Raw genomic sequence first — 19874 nt, 5'->3', positions numbered from 1 at the left:
CTATAGTATACACCTGGGATATGCATCCCCACTGAGGAGAGAAGATAAAGATAGATAGAGGGAGGGAGTGGGTAGTGGGGGCTAAACCTATGAGAAGGGGAGGTAAAGGGAAGCTCCAGACTGTGATCCTCTTAATAATGTGTATAAAGAATGTCTGTATCAAGTTTCATCACAATCAGATCAGCAGTTTTCTAGATGCATTTCAAAGTGTAACATATGGACCCCTGCAGTGTCTACATGTGATCTTCACTTCACAGTGAGTTCACAATCTGGAGCATTATAACTAAACACACGTTCTCCTCTCCTTTTCAATGTTACCTTTGGGAGGCACACGAGGCTGGCGTTAGCTGAGCTGGGAGTGCACAGAGGTTTAAATGGGGCAGAATGTAAATATAGATGTAAACACAGTGAGTGAGACGGGGCTCCTCGTTGTTCTTTTACCCTCCACTGTGAAAGGAATCCATTGAAGATACACATACCTGCTGAGCTGAGGATCCACTTCCATTCTAGAACACAGAAATAAAGAGAGCATTATTTTACAATCACTCCTCCTGTACTTTCTACAGTTCAGAAGATGTGTAGCACACACTAACCGGCAGGGCTGTGCTGGGGTGAGTCAGGCTGTGGATTTCCACACAGTGTACATACCTGATTTAGGAACAGGTCTCATGTACTCTGTGAAAAGAAGAGAGCTGGATTACATTCTAAACACTGAGATGTAAAATCATCTATTGAATAACAATGAATAATAGATCACACTGTGTATTAAGCAGCTAGTCTAAATGTGATTGACATGAGATATCCTTGAGCAAGTCGAGTAGATAAATGGTCTGCATGCACACATGGAACAGTGCACTGGACTCACCTCGTGGGCCCAGTTCTGAAGTGATTCTGGTACCTGGTTTCATGTCTGTGCTGTCGCTAGGTGTAGTCATTGGGGAGTGGCCTCATTATCATTTTCATTGGGGAGTGATCTCATTATCATTTTCATTGGGAAGTGATCTCTATCATTTTCATTGGGAAGTGATCTCATTATCATTTTCATTGGGGAGTGATCTCACTATCATTTTCATTGGGGAGTGATCTCATTATCATTGAGGAGTGATTTCATTATCATTTTCATTGGGGAGTGGCCTCATTATCATTTTCACTGGGGAGTGTGGTGGAATTTTCTGCATACAACCGAGCAGGCACCGGTCCCGTACCGAGAGAACGATTGAGACAGAGACAAGTCGGAGCAAGCCACACTTTATTAGTCTGCAGACTGGAGCATTCAACAGAGTGTCACAGACTCTGCAAGCAACCGCAAAGAAGCTCAAAAAATACACTTAGTCAAACAGTTCCTTATATAATCAGTTTTTGCACAGAGTTCATGACTTGTGGTAATTCTTATCTCCCTTATTCAGCTCAAACCAACCTTGTGGTTTTCTTGTTACTGTTGTCTACCGACCTCTCTGATTGGTTGATTTTTTCTAGTTGCTAGGGAGAGAGTGTTTGTGAGGTCCCACAAGGTTGATTCCCCGAACATGAGAATACTAAGTGACTGATGAGAAAAGAGGAATTATCGCTGTCCCAAAATATTATCTTTTGAGACAGTGTCCTTTTTCTCATGTCGCTGACTCATGCACTTCTCGGAAAACAGGGCTGCTGACCCTTGGCAATATTCCAGAATGTTAGTTCAACACTTGTAATTTTAATATTTTGTTAACACCAAACTTCATATAATATCATTATTCAGGTTATACAAGTCACAGAAATCATCAAAACACATTGAATTAAAACTCTTAATAATCGAAACACAGTGAATTAAACTCTTAGTATGATTAGTCTATCATTCTGCTATCACATTAAAACTCTTAGTATGATTAGTCTATTTCTGCTATCACATTCCCTCCTTTTGTAAATATTATTACAACTATTGTTAGATAGAATAATTATACAACATCATCATCCATGTCCCTGAAAGGGTCATTATCTTCATTACGCAAGTTCTCAGTAGTAAGCAATGGCATAGTTAGAGCATTATCCAAAATTTTAGTACAAAGCTTTTTCACACAAGTGATTAATATTATTAATGCAATTATCACAACCAGCCCATATATTATCCAGTGAAACAGGTTTGTTCCCCAGAACCCAAATATAGATTGGATCCAGGAGAACGGGTCCCAACCAGTATCATAAGCATGCTCATTGACCAAACGTTCCCGGAGTGTAGACAAATGCTGTACTACTTCGGTTAAATTTGTATCTCCGTCTGGTATGTATGTGCAACAGTGTTCCCCCACTAGGTGGCAGACTCCCCCCTGTTCTGCTAACAACATATCCAGTACCATTCGATTTTGCATTACCATAATTCTGATGGCTCTTATCTCAGGCTGCATTATCTGGAAACCTTCAGTAGTTAGGTTAGTCAATGTTTCTAGCTCATACGCTACTTTATCAATTTCATGCGCATTTTGACTCACCCCAAACCATGGGAATAATGCCCCCGCTAGTTTATCCCCTTTTCCAGATCTGCGAGAATCAAGAGGAACATCGTTGGGGGAGAAAAACTGACTCCGCTTAACTCTTTTGTGTACCTTATGTGATTCATTCACCTTGAACACTTTCATAGTGGTATTGAGGGTTACGAAAGCACAACACCCGAACCAATGCTTTGGCAGGCTAAGATAAACCGCCTGTCCACATACCCAATAGTGATTCATGAACGTTCCTGCCCCATTCTCACCAGGGCCCAATTTTATGGGATAGGCTTGTATTAAAGTATCACCAATTTGAAGGGAATCACTCATCTTCGTTTTCTTTAGGAGATCAGTGGTTGACTGTTTTACGTAATGTACGTAAGTTACACAGTTTGACAAACCCATATATCTACCTTCAGCTATGTTCCCCCTACACCAGCAGAGCGTTCTGTTGGTGAAGGGAGCAGTTCTTGGCATCACTTGGGCCATTGGAGTGGGCTGTGGTGTCTTTCTACTTATCAATTTATCACACCAACTAATATGTATCAAGAGACTACTGTTGTCATAGCAACTTGTATCAAGTGTGGGGTCGAACATAGACAATAGGCTTTTTGAGTTATCGGAACCGGAGGAGAGGCAGGATGAGGTTATGCTATGCACAATCAATTTACAATTATCGCGGTCTGATCCTCCTTCTGCAGTAACAGTTACGACGGCCATAGCAGGGCCCAATACACTGGTTGGGACTTCCACAGGATATAAGGGAAAAGGCTCCTCCGCTGAGTGAGACATAATGGAGCATACATAACAGGGTTCAGTAATGTTCAACGTGTTCCGTACAGAGTGATTAAGCATTAGCCCACCACCCATTGTCGGCATGTTTCCTGCCATGTTCATTGCTCCAAACATGGAGTGTCCTTTTTGTTCTGTTCATCCCAGGTTGGCTATCATTACCGTTAATACTGTGGCTACTGTCTCCCGGGAGTTCAGTTATCATGAAAATAAGGAGTACACACAGAATGCCACTGAGCAAAGACACAGTCATGAGTCGAAAACCCCAATCATTCCAGGGCCACGGTCTGTGTGGTCGGGGCTCCAATAGCCGGTACATCCTCAGGATCGTGGGGTACCTTCCTGCAATGGCTGGCGTGTATCCACGTTGGTCTTTCTGCAACCTTGACTGCCGTTGGTGTTGTTAGTAGCACCTGGAACGGGCCTCCCCAGCGCTGTTGGTGCCAGTACCTTCTCCGGAGGTCCTTGATCACTACCCAGTCCCCGGGGCGAATGCTGTGTCCGGGTCCTTCAGCTGGATCCGGCAGGGCAGCTCGCACCCTAAAGAAGAAATCCTTAAGCACATTGTTAAGCGCAACACAGTAATTTACCATTTCGTCGTCACATCCCTGGAGCGTCAGCTGATGCCTGGTAAAAGGTAAGTGATTAGGCATACACATTACTCTTCCTGTCAAAACCTCATGTGGACTCAGACCATGTGCAGCATGAGAGCGTCCCCTCATGTACATCAAAGCCAGAGGGAGAACGGTGCCCCAGGCCAACCCAGTTTCAGCACAAAGTTTAGTCAGCTTGCTTTTTAATGTTTGGTTAGCTCTCTCTACAGCGCCCCCGCTTTGTGGACGGTAGGCACAGTGTCTCTTTAAGTCAATGTGGAAGGAGTCCCCGAGGCAATCAATGATTTCGTTCACAAAATGTGAGCCGTTGTCTGAGCTCAACTTCATTGGTACCCCGTAGCGAGGTATTATTTCTTTGATCAACACACGAGCTACTGCTAGAGCAGAAGCATGTTTTACAGGGAATGCCTCCACCCACCTTGAGAACATATCAATGAGAACCAGACAATACTTCTTCCCTTGCCAGGGTGTCAATTCAATAAAATCCATCATCACGTGATCAAAAGGCTGACTAGGTTTTGGATGGGCTGCCATGGGGACACCAGTCCCTTTCCCCATGTTGTTTTGCATACATATTACACACTTCGAACAGTACTGTTCAGCAAAAGCAGTAAACCCCAAACAATACCAGAATTTATATACATAATTTACCACCCCTCCTTTTGACACGTGGTCAAGGCCGTGTGCCCATTTACACATTAGGGGATAACAGGCTCTGGGTAGTATAGGCTTCCCGTTTGGCCCCAGCCAGAGCCCGGCCTCTATTCTACCCCCCTCCTTCTTCCACTTTCTTTTCTCCTTCTCATCTGCCGAAGCCTGGAGATCTATAATATCCTGTAAAGAGAAAGGCTGATCAACAACAGATGAGTTACACAGATACACAGATTCGCCCGGATCGCCAGATTGTGCAGCAGCCTTTGCTGCGGCATCTGCCCGTGCGTTTCCTAGGGAAACAATGTCAGTGGAGTTAGTGTGCGCTGCGCATTTTACCACGGCTATTTCCCTAGGTCGTTGTATAGCTTCCAGGAGGTTTTTTACCAATTCACCATTGTTAATCGGCTTGCCTGAGGCTGTAAGGAAGTCCCGTAGTTTCCACAAGGCCCCATAATCATGTACGACTCCAAAGGCATAACGGCTGTCAGTGTAGATAGTCACTGTCTGTTCTTCAGAGAGGAGGCACGCCCTGGTGAGTGCCACTAGTTCAGCAGCCTGAGCAGACCAATGGGAGGGCAGCCTTTTTGCTTCTATAGTACAACTGTCAGTTACCACTGCGTAGGCCACCAGCCCTTCTCCCTTGTTATTCCGCTGTGCAGATCCATCAACATAGAGAACAAGGTCAGGGTTCTCTAAAGGCTCATCTCTTAGATCTGGTCTTGGTGTGCACGCGATTTCTATTATTTGCTGACAATCATGAGGTTCCCCATCGTCACTATTTTTTCTGACATCCTGTCAGACTTTTACAGTCGACATTGGTCGCCCTACTCTTTGCCGCACCCATTATCTCACCTACAGATCCTACTATTTTCAGACACGCACTTTCTAATTTTATATTGTTTTGCCAAACTGTAAACCCTCCAATTTTAACACAAATTGCACACTTACTGTAATATTTTTTTTTAGGAAATGAATCTACTATTCGTCCGGTCCACTGACATGAACTTTTTCCTATGGTTAGTTTATACAGTATACACTTAAACACCTGGACCTCAGTCCTCTGCCAAATATTCTCTATACTATACGTATTCTTCTTACACTTTACTACGTTATATCCTGACATATACCCAACAGCCACACACACAAATGCTCGAGCGTGGCCACAGGAGAGAGAAAGAGAGAAAAAAGAAAGAAAAGAGATTACACGAGATTACTTCACAATACACAACAAGTTATTCACAACTCACAGTAAGACGTCTATTCAATTTGGTTCCTTTCCCTGTACTAGTACAAGCCACTGTGGCTTTCTATGTTAGATCACAACCTGCGCATCCCGTGCAGTGCTATGACAGTTCTCTCATAATCTGTCTCACCGTCGTGGGGGTTAGTGATCACAGCCTCACAGTGCTCCGACTACTTGGTCTCCTGTGTAGCGCCAGCAACAGTTTCCGTAAACTGCTCTGCTCACAGGGTCAGCCTTGTAGTTCTCTGGGGTCTGCCCTGACTACTTGGTCTCCTGTGTATCGCACAGGGTCAGCCTTGTAGTTCTCTGGGGGGCCTGCCCTGACTACTTGGTCTCCCGTGTTTCACACGGGGTCAGCCTTGTAGTTCTCTGGGGTATTTCCTAATCAAATCGCTGGTCCAGATTGTCTCTACTCACCGCCTCAGCAGGGCTGTTTTGTTCGGGATCCTTTATCCGCCTCACTGACGCCCCCAGCCAGATTTGGAGCGGACTCCGCCAACCCTCTTAGTTGCGGGCGTCCTGACCCAAGTTTAAGGATTAGGTCTCACCGGTGATTTACTCCGTTTCCCGGGACGATCAGCGGACGGAGTTTAGGATCCCATCCTCGTCGCCATATATGTGGTGGAATTTTCTGCATACAACCGAGCAGGCACCGGTCCCGTACCGAGAGAACGATTGAGACAGAGACAAGTCGGAGCAAGCCACACTTTATTAGTCTGCAGACTGGAGCATTCAACAGAGTGTCACAGACTCTGCAAGCAACCGCAAAGAAGCTCAAAAAATACACTTAGTCAAACAGTTCCTTATATAATCAGTTTTTGCACAGAGTTCATGACTTGTGGTAATTCTTATCTCCCTTATTCAGCTCAAACCAACCTTGTGGTTTTCTTGTTACTGTTGTCTACCGACCTCTCTGATTGGTTGATTTTTTCTAGTTGCTAGGGAGAGAGTGTTTGTGAGGTCCCACAAGGTTGATTCCCCGAACATGAGAATACTAAGTGACTGATGAGAAAAGAGGAATTATCGCTGTCCCAAAATATTATCTTTTGAGACAGTGTCCTTTTTCTCATGTCGCTGACTCATGCACTTCTCGGAAAACAGGGCTGCTGACCCTTGGCAATATTCCAGAATGTTAGTTCAACACTTGTAATTTTAATATTTTGTTAACACCAAACTTCATATAATATCATTATTCAGGTTATACAAGTCACAGAAATCATCAAAACACATTGAATTAAAACTCTTAATAATCGAAACACAGTGAATTAAACTCTTAGTATGATTAGTCTATCATTCTGCTATCACATTAAAACTCTTAGTATGATTAGTCTATTTCTGCTATCACAGGAGTGATCTCATTATCATTTTCATTGGGAAGTGATCTCATTATCATTTTCATTGGGGAGTGATCTCATTATCATTTTCACTGGGGAGTGATCTCATTATCATGTTCATTGGGGAGTGATCTCATTATCATGTTCATTGGGGAGTGATCTCATTATCATGTTCATTGGGAAGTGATCTCTATCATTTTCATTGGGGAGTGATCTCACTTTCATTTTCATTGGGGAGTGATCTCATTATCATTTTCACTGGGGAGTGATCTCATTATCATGTTCATTGGGAAGTGATCTCTACCATTTTCATTGGGGAGTGATCTCACTTTCATTTTCATTGGGGAGTGATCTCATTATCATTTTCACTGGGGAGTGATCTCATTATCATTGAAGAGTAATTCCATTATCATTTTCATTGGGGAGTGGCCTCATTATCATTTTCATTGGGGAGTGATCTCTATCATTTTCATTGGGGAGTGATCTCATTATCATTTTCACTGGGGAGTGATCTCATTATCATGTTCATTGGGGAGTGATCTCATTATCATTTTCATTGGGAGGTGATCTCATTATCATTTTCATTGGGGAGTGATCTCATTATCATGTTCATTGGGGAGTGATCTCATTATCATGTTCATTGGGAAGTGATCTCTATCATTTTCATTGGGGAGTGATCTCACTTTCATTTTCATTGGGGAGTGATCTCATTATCATTTTCACTGGGGAGTGATCTCATTATCATTGAAGAGTGATTCCATTATCATTTTCATTGGGGAGTGGCCTCATTATCATTTTCATTGGGGAGTGATCTCTATCATTTTCATTGGGGAGTGATCTCATTATCATTTTCATTGGGGAGTGATCTCATTATCATTTTCATTGGGGAGTGATCTCATTATCATTTTCATTGGGGAGTGATCTCATTATCATTTTCATTGGGGAGTGATCTCATTATCATTTTCATTGGGGAGTGATCTCTATCATTTTCATTGGGGAGTGATCTCTATCATTTTCATTGGGGAGTGATCTCATTATCATTTTCATTGGGGAGTGATCTCATTATCATTTTCATTGGGGAGTGATCTCATTATGATTTTCATTGGGGAGTGGCCTCATTATGATTTTCATTGGGGAGTGATCTCATTATCATTTTCATTGAGGAGTGAGCTCATCCCACTCAGGCGCAGGACGTTCAGGCTCCTCCCTCTTTGGTGCTGGAGATGGCCGGGTCTGGTCTACTTCCCAGAACCACTCTGCAGCGTCCCCCACCAGACCCTGGTTCCATGCCTCTTCATATTGAGGGTCTCCATAGGGGCAGTCCTCTCGAAGGACTGCCCCTATGGAGACCCTTAATATGAACAAGGTATAACATATGTACAAACATATAGCAGTGACATTACTGGAAGTACTACAAGTAGAAGTAAACTCTGTATAAAACTACAGGAATTTAGAGCCTCATTGTATAACACTGGTCAGAACAGATGAACAGACCAAAAGTCGAAATCAGCAAATCCAAATAATATACATCCCTCCTGCTGACAAGACAAGAGCTAACACAGGCACACAGACAGATAGAAGGATAGAAAGCTAACACAGACACACAGACAGATAGAAGGATCAAGAGCTAACACAGGCACACAGACAGATAGAAGGATAGAAAGCTAACACAGACACACAGACAGATAGAAGGATCAAGAGCTGACACAGGCACATAGACAGAAGATCAAAAGCTTTCTGGTAATTCAGAAAATAAAGTTATAAAAACAATTCTTACCAAGTTCCTTACGAAGGCGCTGAACAGCTAAAAAATGAATCAGACAGAACAGGGTGTGGTTATTTCAGCTCCAGCACAGATTAAAATGAATCAGACAGAACAGTGTGTGGTTATTTCAGCACCAGTACAGATTAAAATGAATCAGACAGAATAGTGTGTGGTTATTTCAGCTCCAGTACAGATTAAAATGAATCAGACAGAACAGTGTGTGGTTATTTCAGCACCAGTACAGATTAAAATGAATCAGACAGAATAGTGTGTGGTTATTTCAGCTCCAGTACAGATTAAAATGAATCAGACAGAACAGGGTGTGGTTATTTCAGCTCCAGTACAGATTAAAATGAATCAGACAGAACAGGGTGTGGTTATTTCAGCTCCAGTACAGATTAAAATGAATCAGACAGAACAGTGTGTGGTTATTTCAGCTCCAGCACAGATTAAAATGAATCAGACAGAACAGTGTGGGGTTATTTCAGGTCCAGCACAGATTAAAATGAATCAGACAGAACAGTGTGTGGTTATTTCAGCACCAGTACAGATTAAAATGAATCAGACAGAATAGTGTGGGGTTATTTCAGCTTCAGTACAGATTAAAATGAATCAGACAGAACAGTGTGTGTTTATTTCAGCTCCAGTACAGATTAAAATGAATTAGACAGAACAGTGTGTGGTTATTTCAGCTCCAGTACAGATTAAAATGAATCAGACAGAACAGTGTGTGGTTATTTCAGCTCCAGTACAGATTAAAATGAATCAGACAGAACAGTGTGTGGTTATTTCAGCTCCAGTACAGATTAAAATGAATCAGACAGAACAGTGTGTGGTTATTTCAGCACCAGTACAGATTAAAATGAATCAGACAGAATAGTGTGGGGTTATTTCAGCTTCAGTACAGATTAAAATGAATCAGACAGAACAGTGTGTGGTTATTTCAGCACCAGTACAGATTAAAATGAATCAGACAGAACAGTGTGTGGTTATTTCAGGTCAGGTACAGATTAAATTGCAGTATTAAAAACACAACCAGTTAAATGAACAGGATGTCCATGTGAAAATGAATCTGCTATCTGTGAAGTATATGAAACATACAAACTAAAATTGTTACAATTTTCAACATCCCTCCATGAGGAAATATTTATATTCCTAAGCCTTTGTGTAAATTATTATTTTTTTTTAATTTAAATTTGAATAGATTAATTTAACCAGGAGATTTAATTTATTAATTTATTTAATCAGGTCTTGTTTACAAGATGGTCCTGGAAATAATAAAATAACAATTTGTAATGCTTGGCGATCTGGGGTGACAGGTAAACCTACAATTTACCATTTATTTATTCTCATCAACTCGCTACTAGGACATACTAGAAACTAATTTAAACCACCGCAGAGCTACCTCCTCGGTATTCATTCACTTTTAGATCGTGGGAAAAATAGCTCAAGGGTTTGAACAGCAATGAAGAATAGCATTCCACAAATTAACAAGAGTCCATTCTGTAATTGCATAATATTAGTATTTAAATAGACATTTCATTTAATTAATAAGAGCGCCAACTATTACACACCCTTAAGTACATATTGCACATTCAAGCAACATTAGCACTTATTCAGAGGTAGTAGTTTATATATATATATATATATATATATATATATATATATATATATTGCACACAATCAATAACAGTACCTTCAATTGACTTACACCCATCTAACCAAGTATATCATTCAATTAATAAGCACAATCCAATAAATCTGGCACTCAATTAATACACATTTGTCAATTGGCCCACATCTAAATAAACACTGCACATGACTAATAGCAACACCTTCAATTAATAAGCATAATTGTTAATCAATTTGTGCATATTTAAATACATATTGCACAGGACTACTTTGGAATGCATATTAACAAACCCTAAAAAGAAAAAGAACACACATCCTTTATGCTCTATGGTTTACCATTCATTTAAAATGTACCTAACTACAGCTACCTAAATTATTCTACATTAGCACAATTAATGGGTCAAGAGCCCGGTAACTAAGTATATATATATATATATATATATATATATATATATATATATATATATATATATATATATATATATATATATATAAACAAAACCATAAAGCACATAGGACGTTACAGTGCACTGCCGTTTAAAAAATAAAAGTACTGACAACAAGACAAATGCATATATGTTGCAAAACGTATTAATGTTCCTTAAGCTATCTCCCCCAACATCACATAACAGAAAAAAGAGAATAAACAAAGTAATATCTTTGCCAAACGGGGAAGAGCACGTATAATATTTCTTCTGCCAAGTAAAAAGGAAAAAAACGTCCCGAACGATATACCAGAATCTGTCCTTATTTCGGCCAAAACAATAACAAACTCCCGCAACCCGGGAGACCGCAGTAACCAACCAGATAAGTCCCCACGCCGTCCAAGATAGCAACAGTCCCAAGATAACAGCACACAGTACAAAATTAATCGCACATGGTTAGTTGCCCAACCACAACAAAACCCAGCAATACTAATAATAGCTTTGCAGAGTCAAACCCGCTTGAAGCTTGCCGATCCAATTCGCCTGGATGCCATCAACTCCGACACCAACACAGCAGCAATAGCAGTCTCATCACTTGAACCATCAGTACACGTTTCCTCTTGGGATAAACAAAAACCAACAGAACTAAAACCACTGGTTGATCATCCACTTGCGGTTCCCAAATCCATGCTTCTCTTTTTTCTTCTCTAAACCCCATTCCCCCATTTTTAACCTCTGCACCGAAAAGAAATCCTCCAACCACATCCCTCCTTGTTTTCTAGAGAACTACAAAGTTGTAAATATTTAAAGTGACAGTAAGGATTTACACAACACGGAAATATAGGGCACAGCGCTACAAATTGGAATGTATAAAAACAATTATATTTATTATTATTTACTTATTATTTATAATCATTTCTAATGAGTTGGATTTCAGGTCCAGGGATGTCTTTATTTATGGGTGTGGTAGTTTAAGATACTGCTGCAGAAACCTGGAATGGGTTTACAGCATCTCTTCATTAAGTGCTTTACTTACCCATAGGCTCAAACTGTCTCTACATGGCTAGAAGAAAAACAGAACAGTCCATATTATTGCAAACCTGTTTGACATGTTTAAAATGCACAGAGCTATATGAAATGCCTCATGATAATGATAAAGTTCATACCATCCATTCTTCTCCATTGGATCACCAGCAGAGGAATGGCTCCAATACTGAGAGCTAAAGTCAAGAAGAAAGCCACCATCCATCCAGAGACTCCTGGGAAAAAATCACCTGGAAAACAACACAGCAGCTCAACACACTGGAACACACACACCCCTCCCAACACTGAGACACACCCCCTCATAGTGAGCATTCCACACACCCCTCCCAACACTGAGCCACACCCCTCATAGTGAGCATTCCACACACCCCTCCCAACACTGAGCCACACCCCCTCATAGTGAGCATTCCACACACCCCTCCCAACACTGACCACACCCCCTCATAGTGAGCATTCCACACACCCCTCCCAACACTGACCACACCCCTCATAGTGAGCATTCCACACACCCCTCCCAACTCTGAACCACACCCCTCATAGTGAGCATTCCACACACCCCTCCCAACTCTGAACCACACCCCTCATAGTGAGCATTCCACACACCCTTCCCAACACTGAACCACACCCCTCATAGTGAGCATTCCACACACACCTCCCAACTCTGAACCACACCCCTCATAGTGAGCATTCCACACACCCCTCCCAACACTAAACCACACCCCTCATAGTGAGCATTCCACACACCCCTCCCAACACTGACCACACCCCTCATAGTGAGCATTCCACACACCCCTCCCAACACTGAGCCACACCCCTCATAGTGAGCATTCCACACACCCCTCCCAACACTGAACCACACGCCTCATAGTGAGCATTCTACACACCCCTCCCAACACTGAGCCACACCCCCTCATAGTGTCCTATCCACACACTCCTGCCTCTGACTGGCTCACTAGTTCATGTGTTTGATTCAGATATTGACTGGTCCACTAGTTCTTGTGTTTGATTCAGATATTGACTGGTCCACTAGTTCATGTGTTTGATTCAGATGTTGATGCCCCATCATGATGACTGTAATCTATGGTCAGTGTCAGTCAGGCTCAATCCACAAACATGTGATACTCACTGGATATGTGGAGTTTGGATTCCCAGTCTGGTTTGGGTATTTTACTTCTAACCAGACAAGAGAACACGTTGGACTGTGGTTTGATTTTGATGTAGCTGCTGACACTGCGGAGCCCCTGACTGTCCCTCTGCACTGTTGTGTTGGACAGTGATGTCACATCGTTTCCATCCCTGTCTCTCCAGATCACTTCAGGTTCAGGGTCCCACCCCTCTGATCTGCACACCAGCCGGGTCTGCTCTCCTTCTGTAGAGTCCATAGAGATTGAGGGTTGGGTCCCCAGAGCTGTCAGGGAATAGAGACAGTGAGACACACACAGATAGACTGTCAGGAAATAGACTGTGAGACACACACAGATAGACACACCAGCCGCGTCTGCTCTCCGGGATATGGTGTTGTTTAGATGAAAACATGTTGCAATTCATCATTACTGAAGTCTGTTTTAAAAAGGGAGCTGGCAGCACTTAAAATAAACAAATCCCCAGGGCCTGATGGAATCTGACCAGGAGCCCTCAGGGAAACTAGAGAGCAGATTGTTAAATCAATATGCTATATACTGAACACATCTCGACTATCTACTCTCCTCCCTCCCCTCTCTGTCTACCCCGACTGTCCTGTTGGGTGACTTCAACATCCATCTCTCCAACCCCAGCCACTCTGCTGGATTCCTCCCTCTCCTTCACTCCTTCGACTTCTGTCTCTCTCCGTCCCCTCCTACCCACAAAGCTGGCCGTCAACTGGACCTCACCTTCTCCAGGGCCTGCTGCCCCTCCAACCTCTCTGTCACCCCCCTGGACCTCTCTGATCACTATTTCATCTCTTTTTCTCTGTCTCTCCCCCCTCTCCCTGCTCCTCCTACCCCCACTGTCACCTCTCGCCGTAACCTCCGCTCTCTCTCCCCCTCTGTCCTTGCCTCCACTGCTCTCTCTCACCTCCCTCCTATCGACTCCTTTTCACAACTCTCCGTAGACTCTGCTACCTCCACCCTCTTCTCCTCACTCACCTCCTCCCTCGACTCCCTCTGTCCCCTCACCTCCCGACCTGCTCGCCCCTCCCCTCCCCATCCCTGGATCTCCTCTGTGCTCCGCTCGGCAAGAATCACACTGCGATCTGCTGAAAAGAAATGGAAGAGAACCAAACTCCCTGCTGCCCTAGACCTTTACCGCACTCTTCTCTCCTCCTTCTCCTCTACTCTCTCCTCTGCTAAATGTGCTTATTTCCAATCTGTAATCCAAGCCTCCACTAACAACCCACGTAAACTATTCTCTGCCTTCTCCTCCCTCCTAAACCCTCCCCCCCCTCCTCCTCCCTCCTCTATCTCCCCTGACGACTTTGCCTCCTTCTTCTCTTCTAAAATCTCAGATATCCGCAAACTCTTTAACACCTCTCCCTCCCCCGCACCCCCTCCTGCTCCAACCCCTACACCCACTACATCCCCTACTAACTCGCCCTCCCTCTCCACCTTCTTGCCCCTCTCAGACTCTGACCTCTCCTCCCTGCTCCAGGGTCACAAACCCACCACGTGTGCCTTGGACCCCCTCCCCACTCACCTCTTTCAAGCTGCTGCTCCTGCTCTACTCCCCTTCATCTCCTCCCTCCTCAACACCTCTCTACTTTCTGGCATCTTCCCCTCTGCCTTCAAAAAAGCCTCTATCACTCCCCTCCTCAAAAAACCTACCCTCGACCCCACCTCCCTCCAGAGCTACCGTCCTGTCTCCCTCCTACCCTTCCTCTCCAAAACCCTCGAGCGGACTGTACACCGCCAGCTCCCTGCTTTCCTGTCCAACCACTCTCTGCTTGACCCTCTCCAATCTGGCTTCCGCTCTGCTCACTCCACTGAAACCGCCCTTCTGTCTGTCACCAACTCACTTAAGTGTGCCCGAGCTGCCTCTCTCTCCTCTGTCCTAATTCTCCTCGACCTCTCTGCTGCCTTTGACACTGTTGATCACTCTATTCTACTATCATCTCTTGCTGACCTGGGGATCTCTGGCACTGCTCTAGCCTGGTTCTCCTCCTACCTCTCCAACCGCACTTACCAGGTAACCTGGCGTGGAGCAACCTCCACACCTCACCCTCTCTTAACTGGAGTCCCCCAAGGGTCAGTCTTGGGTCCTCTCCTGTTCTCTCTCTACACCCGCTCCCTGGGCCCCCTCATCGCATCCTATGGTTTCTCATACCATTTCTATGCTGATGATGCTCAGATTTTCCTCTCCTTCCCCACCTCTGACTCCACCATCTCCTCCCGTATCTCTACCTGTCTGTCTGCTATTTCCTCCTGGATGCACTCGCATCACCTCAAACTCAACCTCTCTAAATCTGACCTCCTTTTCTTTCCCTCCTCCTCCCCCTCCTCTGATCTCTCTATCTCTGTTCCTCTGGAATCTACCACACTCTCTCCCTCTTCCTCAGCTAAGAACCTTGGAGTCACCCTGGACCCCTGCCTCTCTTATTCCCAGCACATCTCCACTCTGGCACGCACTTGCAGATTCTTCCTGAGCAACATCCAAAGAATCCGACCCTTCCTCACCAACTATGCTACCCAGCTCCTGGTCCAGGCCCTGGTACTCTCCCGCCTAGACTACTGCAACTCCCTCCTGGCTGGCCTCCCTGCGTCCGCCACCCGTCCGCTCCAGCTCATCCAGAACTCTGCTGCTCGCCTGGTGTTCTCTCTATCTCGCTTCGCCCACGCTACTCCACTACTCCGCTCGCTCCACTGGCTCCCGATCACCGCTCGCATCCAGTTCAAGACTCTTGTACTAGCCTACAGATGCCTTGATCAGACTGCACCCAGCTACCTCCAGACCCTCATCTCTCCCTACACCCCCACTCGACCTCTCCGCTCCGCCTGCACTAGAAGACTGGCTCTACCTCCGCTACGCTCCCCTGCCTCCCGAGCCCGCTCCTTCTCCACCCTTGCTCCGCAGTGGTGGAACGACCACATTCCGGCGCCTCCTTAAGACTCACCTCTTCAAAGAGCACCTGTAGAACTCCTCTGTTTGTATCCTGGGACACTATCACCCTTCATGTAAATGTGCTTTATTTTGCTCTTATCCGCCCCCTATTTTACTGCATTTAATCCTGTACCTCAGAATATTGTAATCTGCCAAGTGTTTAATCTGTAGTATTTTGTACTTAATCATATCCTGATGTAACTATCACTATTTAATCATATCCTGATGTAACTTTCACTATTATCTGCTGTATTATTGAATTGTGGTTTGTCACACTTGAGAATTATTGTATTTCTTGTTCTTATTGTATGACTTATATTGTAACACTTGAATGTATTTGTATTTGCTTGCGATTGTAAGTCGCCCTGGATAAGGGCGTCTGCTAAGAAATAAATAATAATAATCTACAAATAAAGGAGCCATCCCACTGCACTGGAAATTGGCAATGTGTTTCTATATTTAGAAAAGGAGATATCATTTGACCCTGGGAACTACAGACCAATAAGTTTAACATGGAAACTACAATAAGAGCAAAATGGAGGAATATTTATATAGTAACAACATTGGATTTAGAAAGGGTATATCTTGTTTAACTAATTTACTACATTTGTTTCAGTACGTGACTATTAGCGTCAACAATGATAGTGCATACATAATCTGCATTTGACAAAGTACCACACAAAAGACTATACCTAAAGATTAAGTAAGTAGAAATAAATGGTAAAGTAGCAGCAAAGATTGATAACTGGTTACAAGATAGAAAGCAGAGAGTTATAATTAGAGGCCAGGCATCAAACTGGAGTAACATAACAAGGGGTTACCACAGGGATCAGCACTGGTACCATTGCTATTCTTAATTTATATAAATGACCTGGACCAAGATATAATCAGTAAGATGTGCAAATTTGCAGACAACACAAAACTGGCAGGGGTAGCCAACTCCCAATCAGCAACTTTAATAATACAAAGAGATTTAGACAGGATTCAAGCTTGGGCTGACACATGGCAGGTGACATTTTAGTGAATAAATGCAAAGTCTTGCACATAGGGTGCAAAAACATTAGAGGCAAGTACAGCATGAATAGTAACGAAATAGAAAAGGTCTTGGTGGTAGTAGTTGTTGAAAAAGGCAAATATAATGTTAGGTTCCCTTTCAATTCAAGGACGACCAACAACATACTTAGGGGATATGCCTGCTTTTTGGTAGGTTTTTACTGAGCTCTTTATATCAGAGCTGCCGATAGACGCCTCCCTGGGGTGACGTCCTCGGTCCCGCCTACCGAGGAATCAAAATAGTCAGCCCATGGAAGCCATTTCTCGTTTTGCCTCTCAAGATGGTAAGGTAAGACATCTGTGTTTACAACTGAGCATTATGAAAGAGCTTTTCCGAGTTGACTGCATTCATGCTAAAAGCTGGCTTGCCACCTTCCTGGAATCATTGGCTCCATTCTAGCTCTTCTTGTGCTTTCTGTGCATATTTTCACAGCATGTCTCGCTTGCTGTCTTTACTGTTTACTGTCTGTTGTATGTGAGCGACTGCCTTTGCAGTATTATTTAAAAGTGTGTGTGTGTTGTCTTTCCAGCCTACACTCTTGGAGAGAACGCAGTTCTTCTGCTGGGGCTAGGCTCTGCTCTATCCCTGCCATTGAGTGATTCGCTGACTGCTGTGTGTGCAGTTGGGCGAAATATATATTAAATTATTATACTGTTGTTGTTGCATGTCTAGTCGACCCTGTCACACAACCCCGAACGTGGTAAAGTGTGTGTCAGTGTTTATACAGCATGTCTGTGTATTTGTGATCACTGCTGGGTAGAGTAAACACAGTGAACATGGTAAAGTGTGGGTCACTGTTTATACAGCATGTCTGTGTATTTGTGATCACTGCTGGGTAGAGTAAACACAGTGAACATGGTAAAGTGTGGGTCACTGTTTATACAGCATGTCTGTGTATTTGTGATCACTGCTGGGTAAACACAGTGAACATGTTCATGTGTGTGGGTAGCTCTTTATGTGACTTTCTAGTGTAATTCTATCTGCAATTACTGCAGCATCATTGTAACTGTAATTGTAATTGAACACAGTAGCATTGCAATTGTAATTGTAATTTGAGCAAACAATGGTGCTGTAATTGTAGTTGTAAGTAGAACTGTAATTGACCGGAGGTCTGCTGCTGATAGAATGAGGTACATGGAGCTCTGGGTAGGGTGTATCAATTCATCACGTGTCGATGAATCACGATGCTTTCTTTACACAAGTCATCGTATTGTAATAGGTCTGTATCGTTTGTATCATGATACAAGACCAGAAAGCAGCACAGCTCATTGCAGATCACCAGATGGTTCATGAATGAAGAATAAGTGAGTCTATTGGCCCATCTGCATGTAAACACTTTGACTTTCACAGAAATCAAGAGAAACGCTTATCTGATTGGTACAGAACTCGAAATCAATGTTATTGAGCAGAAGACATTGATAATATCAGATTTTGGGGATATTAGGGGGTGTCTGTCATGAAACTCGGAATCAACATTATTGAGCAGAAGATATTGATAATATCATATTCTGGGGATACGGCTGTGTCTGTCTCTCTCGTTTGTTTTCACATATTTGGAGAACTGCTTGTCCGATTGTCATGAAACTCGGTATAACATTATTGAGCAGAAGATATGGAGAGGATCAGATTCTAGGGGTGTATAATCCCTATATATATATATATATATATATATATATATATATATATATATATATATATATATATATATATATATACAGTACTGTGCAAAAGTTTTAGGCAGATGTGAATAAATGCTGTAAAGTAAGAATGCTTTCAAAAATAGTCCCTGTGTATTTACGTAATCGCCGTACAACACGCACACTGAAAAAGTAGAGCAGGGGGCGGGTCTTACGTGGCGCGAAGTGAACGTTTCACAGAAAACGAAGTAAATATTTTGTGAGTGTAAATTTAACCTCTACCATCTAGAGTTATATTAGAAAGTGGATAAATGAAAACAAGTCTGCTAAATCTGATAACTGAATCATCTGATAAATGAAAACAGGTCATAAATCTGTATCGGAGACAAGCAGTGAGGAAGTTAACAGCCCTGATGAAAATCCTTCAGCCAGGTCAAACAACTTCCCCTCCCCATTTCCATTTAAATTTAACTTCCTAAAATGTGAATTTAGATAGTATTCTAAAAATAATGAACTTTAGTACCATGCCTATTTAAACATAGATAATGACAGTATGTGTTTATGCATATTTGTGTGTGTGTACTTTCTATCTGCATTTTGTGTGTAAATGTCAATAATATTGCTTGACCACAGTTTTATAGCTACTGATTATGCAGCAAAAGATTTGACCGATACATCTTGTAGCTCATAGAGTGATATGTTTTTTGTTTAATAAAGACTGAAGCAATACAACAAAGCACATAAAAATAAAATAATCAGCCTGTGGCAAAGTGGCTGCTGAGTAGAACAGGTGCAGAGGGGATGCAGTGCAGGAATAAACACAAATGGAAACTGTAATCTGATTTGGAAAAGGGATCTTTTATTTTTATAAAAATCCTCGTCTGGCGACCAAGCAATAATCCTCCGGCAATACACCCCTGGTGTAAAGCTCGGAAGGAAAATGATGATAATGATTTTCAAAACAAATAATAACACGTTATCCGCTCCCACAATAATACTAACATATTTTTGTATTAACTTAGCTCAACATAGCGACCCTCTCATTAAGCATGGCATCGTATGCTGATTAGACAGTGGAGACAGCGCCGCGACGCAACCAAAAGAAGCGCTTAGCCTATTAATTAATTGACCATTTACACCATGC

The 19874-nt window shown here is 43.0% G+C and overlaps 3 protein-coding genes across 4 annotated transcripts in view; all 3 read right to left on the bottom strand.

Moving 5' to 3' along the window:
- LOC117970885 (butyrophilin subfamily 1 member A1-like) overlaps positions 1 to 13394 on the bottom strand; it is a 79584-nt gene extending 66190 nt beyond the window's left edge. The window contains exons 1-2 of the mRNA XM_059011849.1: positions 13092 to 13394; positions 12088 to 12195 (exon numbers count right to left, since the gene is read on the bottom strand). Of these exons, the coding sequence (XP_058867832.1) occupies positions 12088 to 12195; positions 13092 to 13347 (364 nt within the window). The 5' untranslated portion in view covers positions 13348 to 13394. The remainder of the gene's footprint in view (positions 1 to 12087; positions 12196 to 13091) is intronic.
- LOC131709392 (butyrophilin subfamily 2 member A1-like) overlaps positions 1 to 19874 on the bottom strand; it is a 98000-nt gene that overhangs the window by 49954 nt on the left and 28172 nt on the right. The gene's annotated exons all lie outside the window — the stretch shown is intronic.
- Positions 1168 to 7104, bottom strand: LOC117967627 (uncharacterized). Of its 2 annotated transcripts, none has more exons than XM_059011870.1 (2): positions 6183 to 7104; positions 1168 to 3794 (listed from the first exon to the last, which is right to left on the bottom strand). In XM_059011870.1, exon 2 carries the CDS (start codon positions 3369 to 3371, stop codon positions 1935 to 1937), a length of 1437 nt encoding a protein of 478 aa, XP_058867853.1. In that variant the 5' UTR covers positions 3372 to 3794; positions 6183 to 7104; the 3' UTR covers positions 1168 to 1934. The 2 variants fall into 2 exon arrangements, with proteins under 2 accessions (XP_058867853.1, XP_034770765.2); XM_034914874.2 differs by lacking the exon at positions 6183 to 7104 and adding an exon at positions 4520 to 5297.

The sequence above is a fragment of the Acipenser ruthenus genome, chromosome 43 (genome assembly GCF_902713425.1).
Source record: "Acipenser ruthenus chromosome 43, fAciRut3.2 maternal haplotype, whole genome shotgun sequence".
In the NCBI taxonomy this organism is placed as follows: Eukaryota; Metazoa; Chordata; class Actinopteri; order Acipenseriformes; family Acipenseridae; genus Acipenser; species Acipenser ruthenus.
Note: the sequence above shows the minus strand (reverse complement) of the source record. Positions and strands in the feature narration are given on the sequence as shown.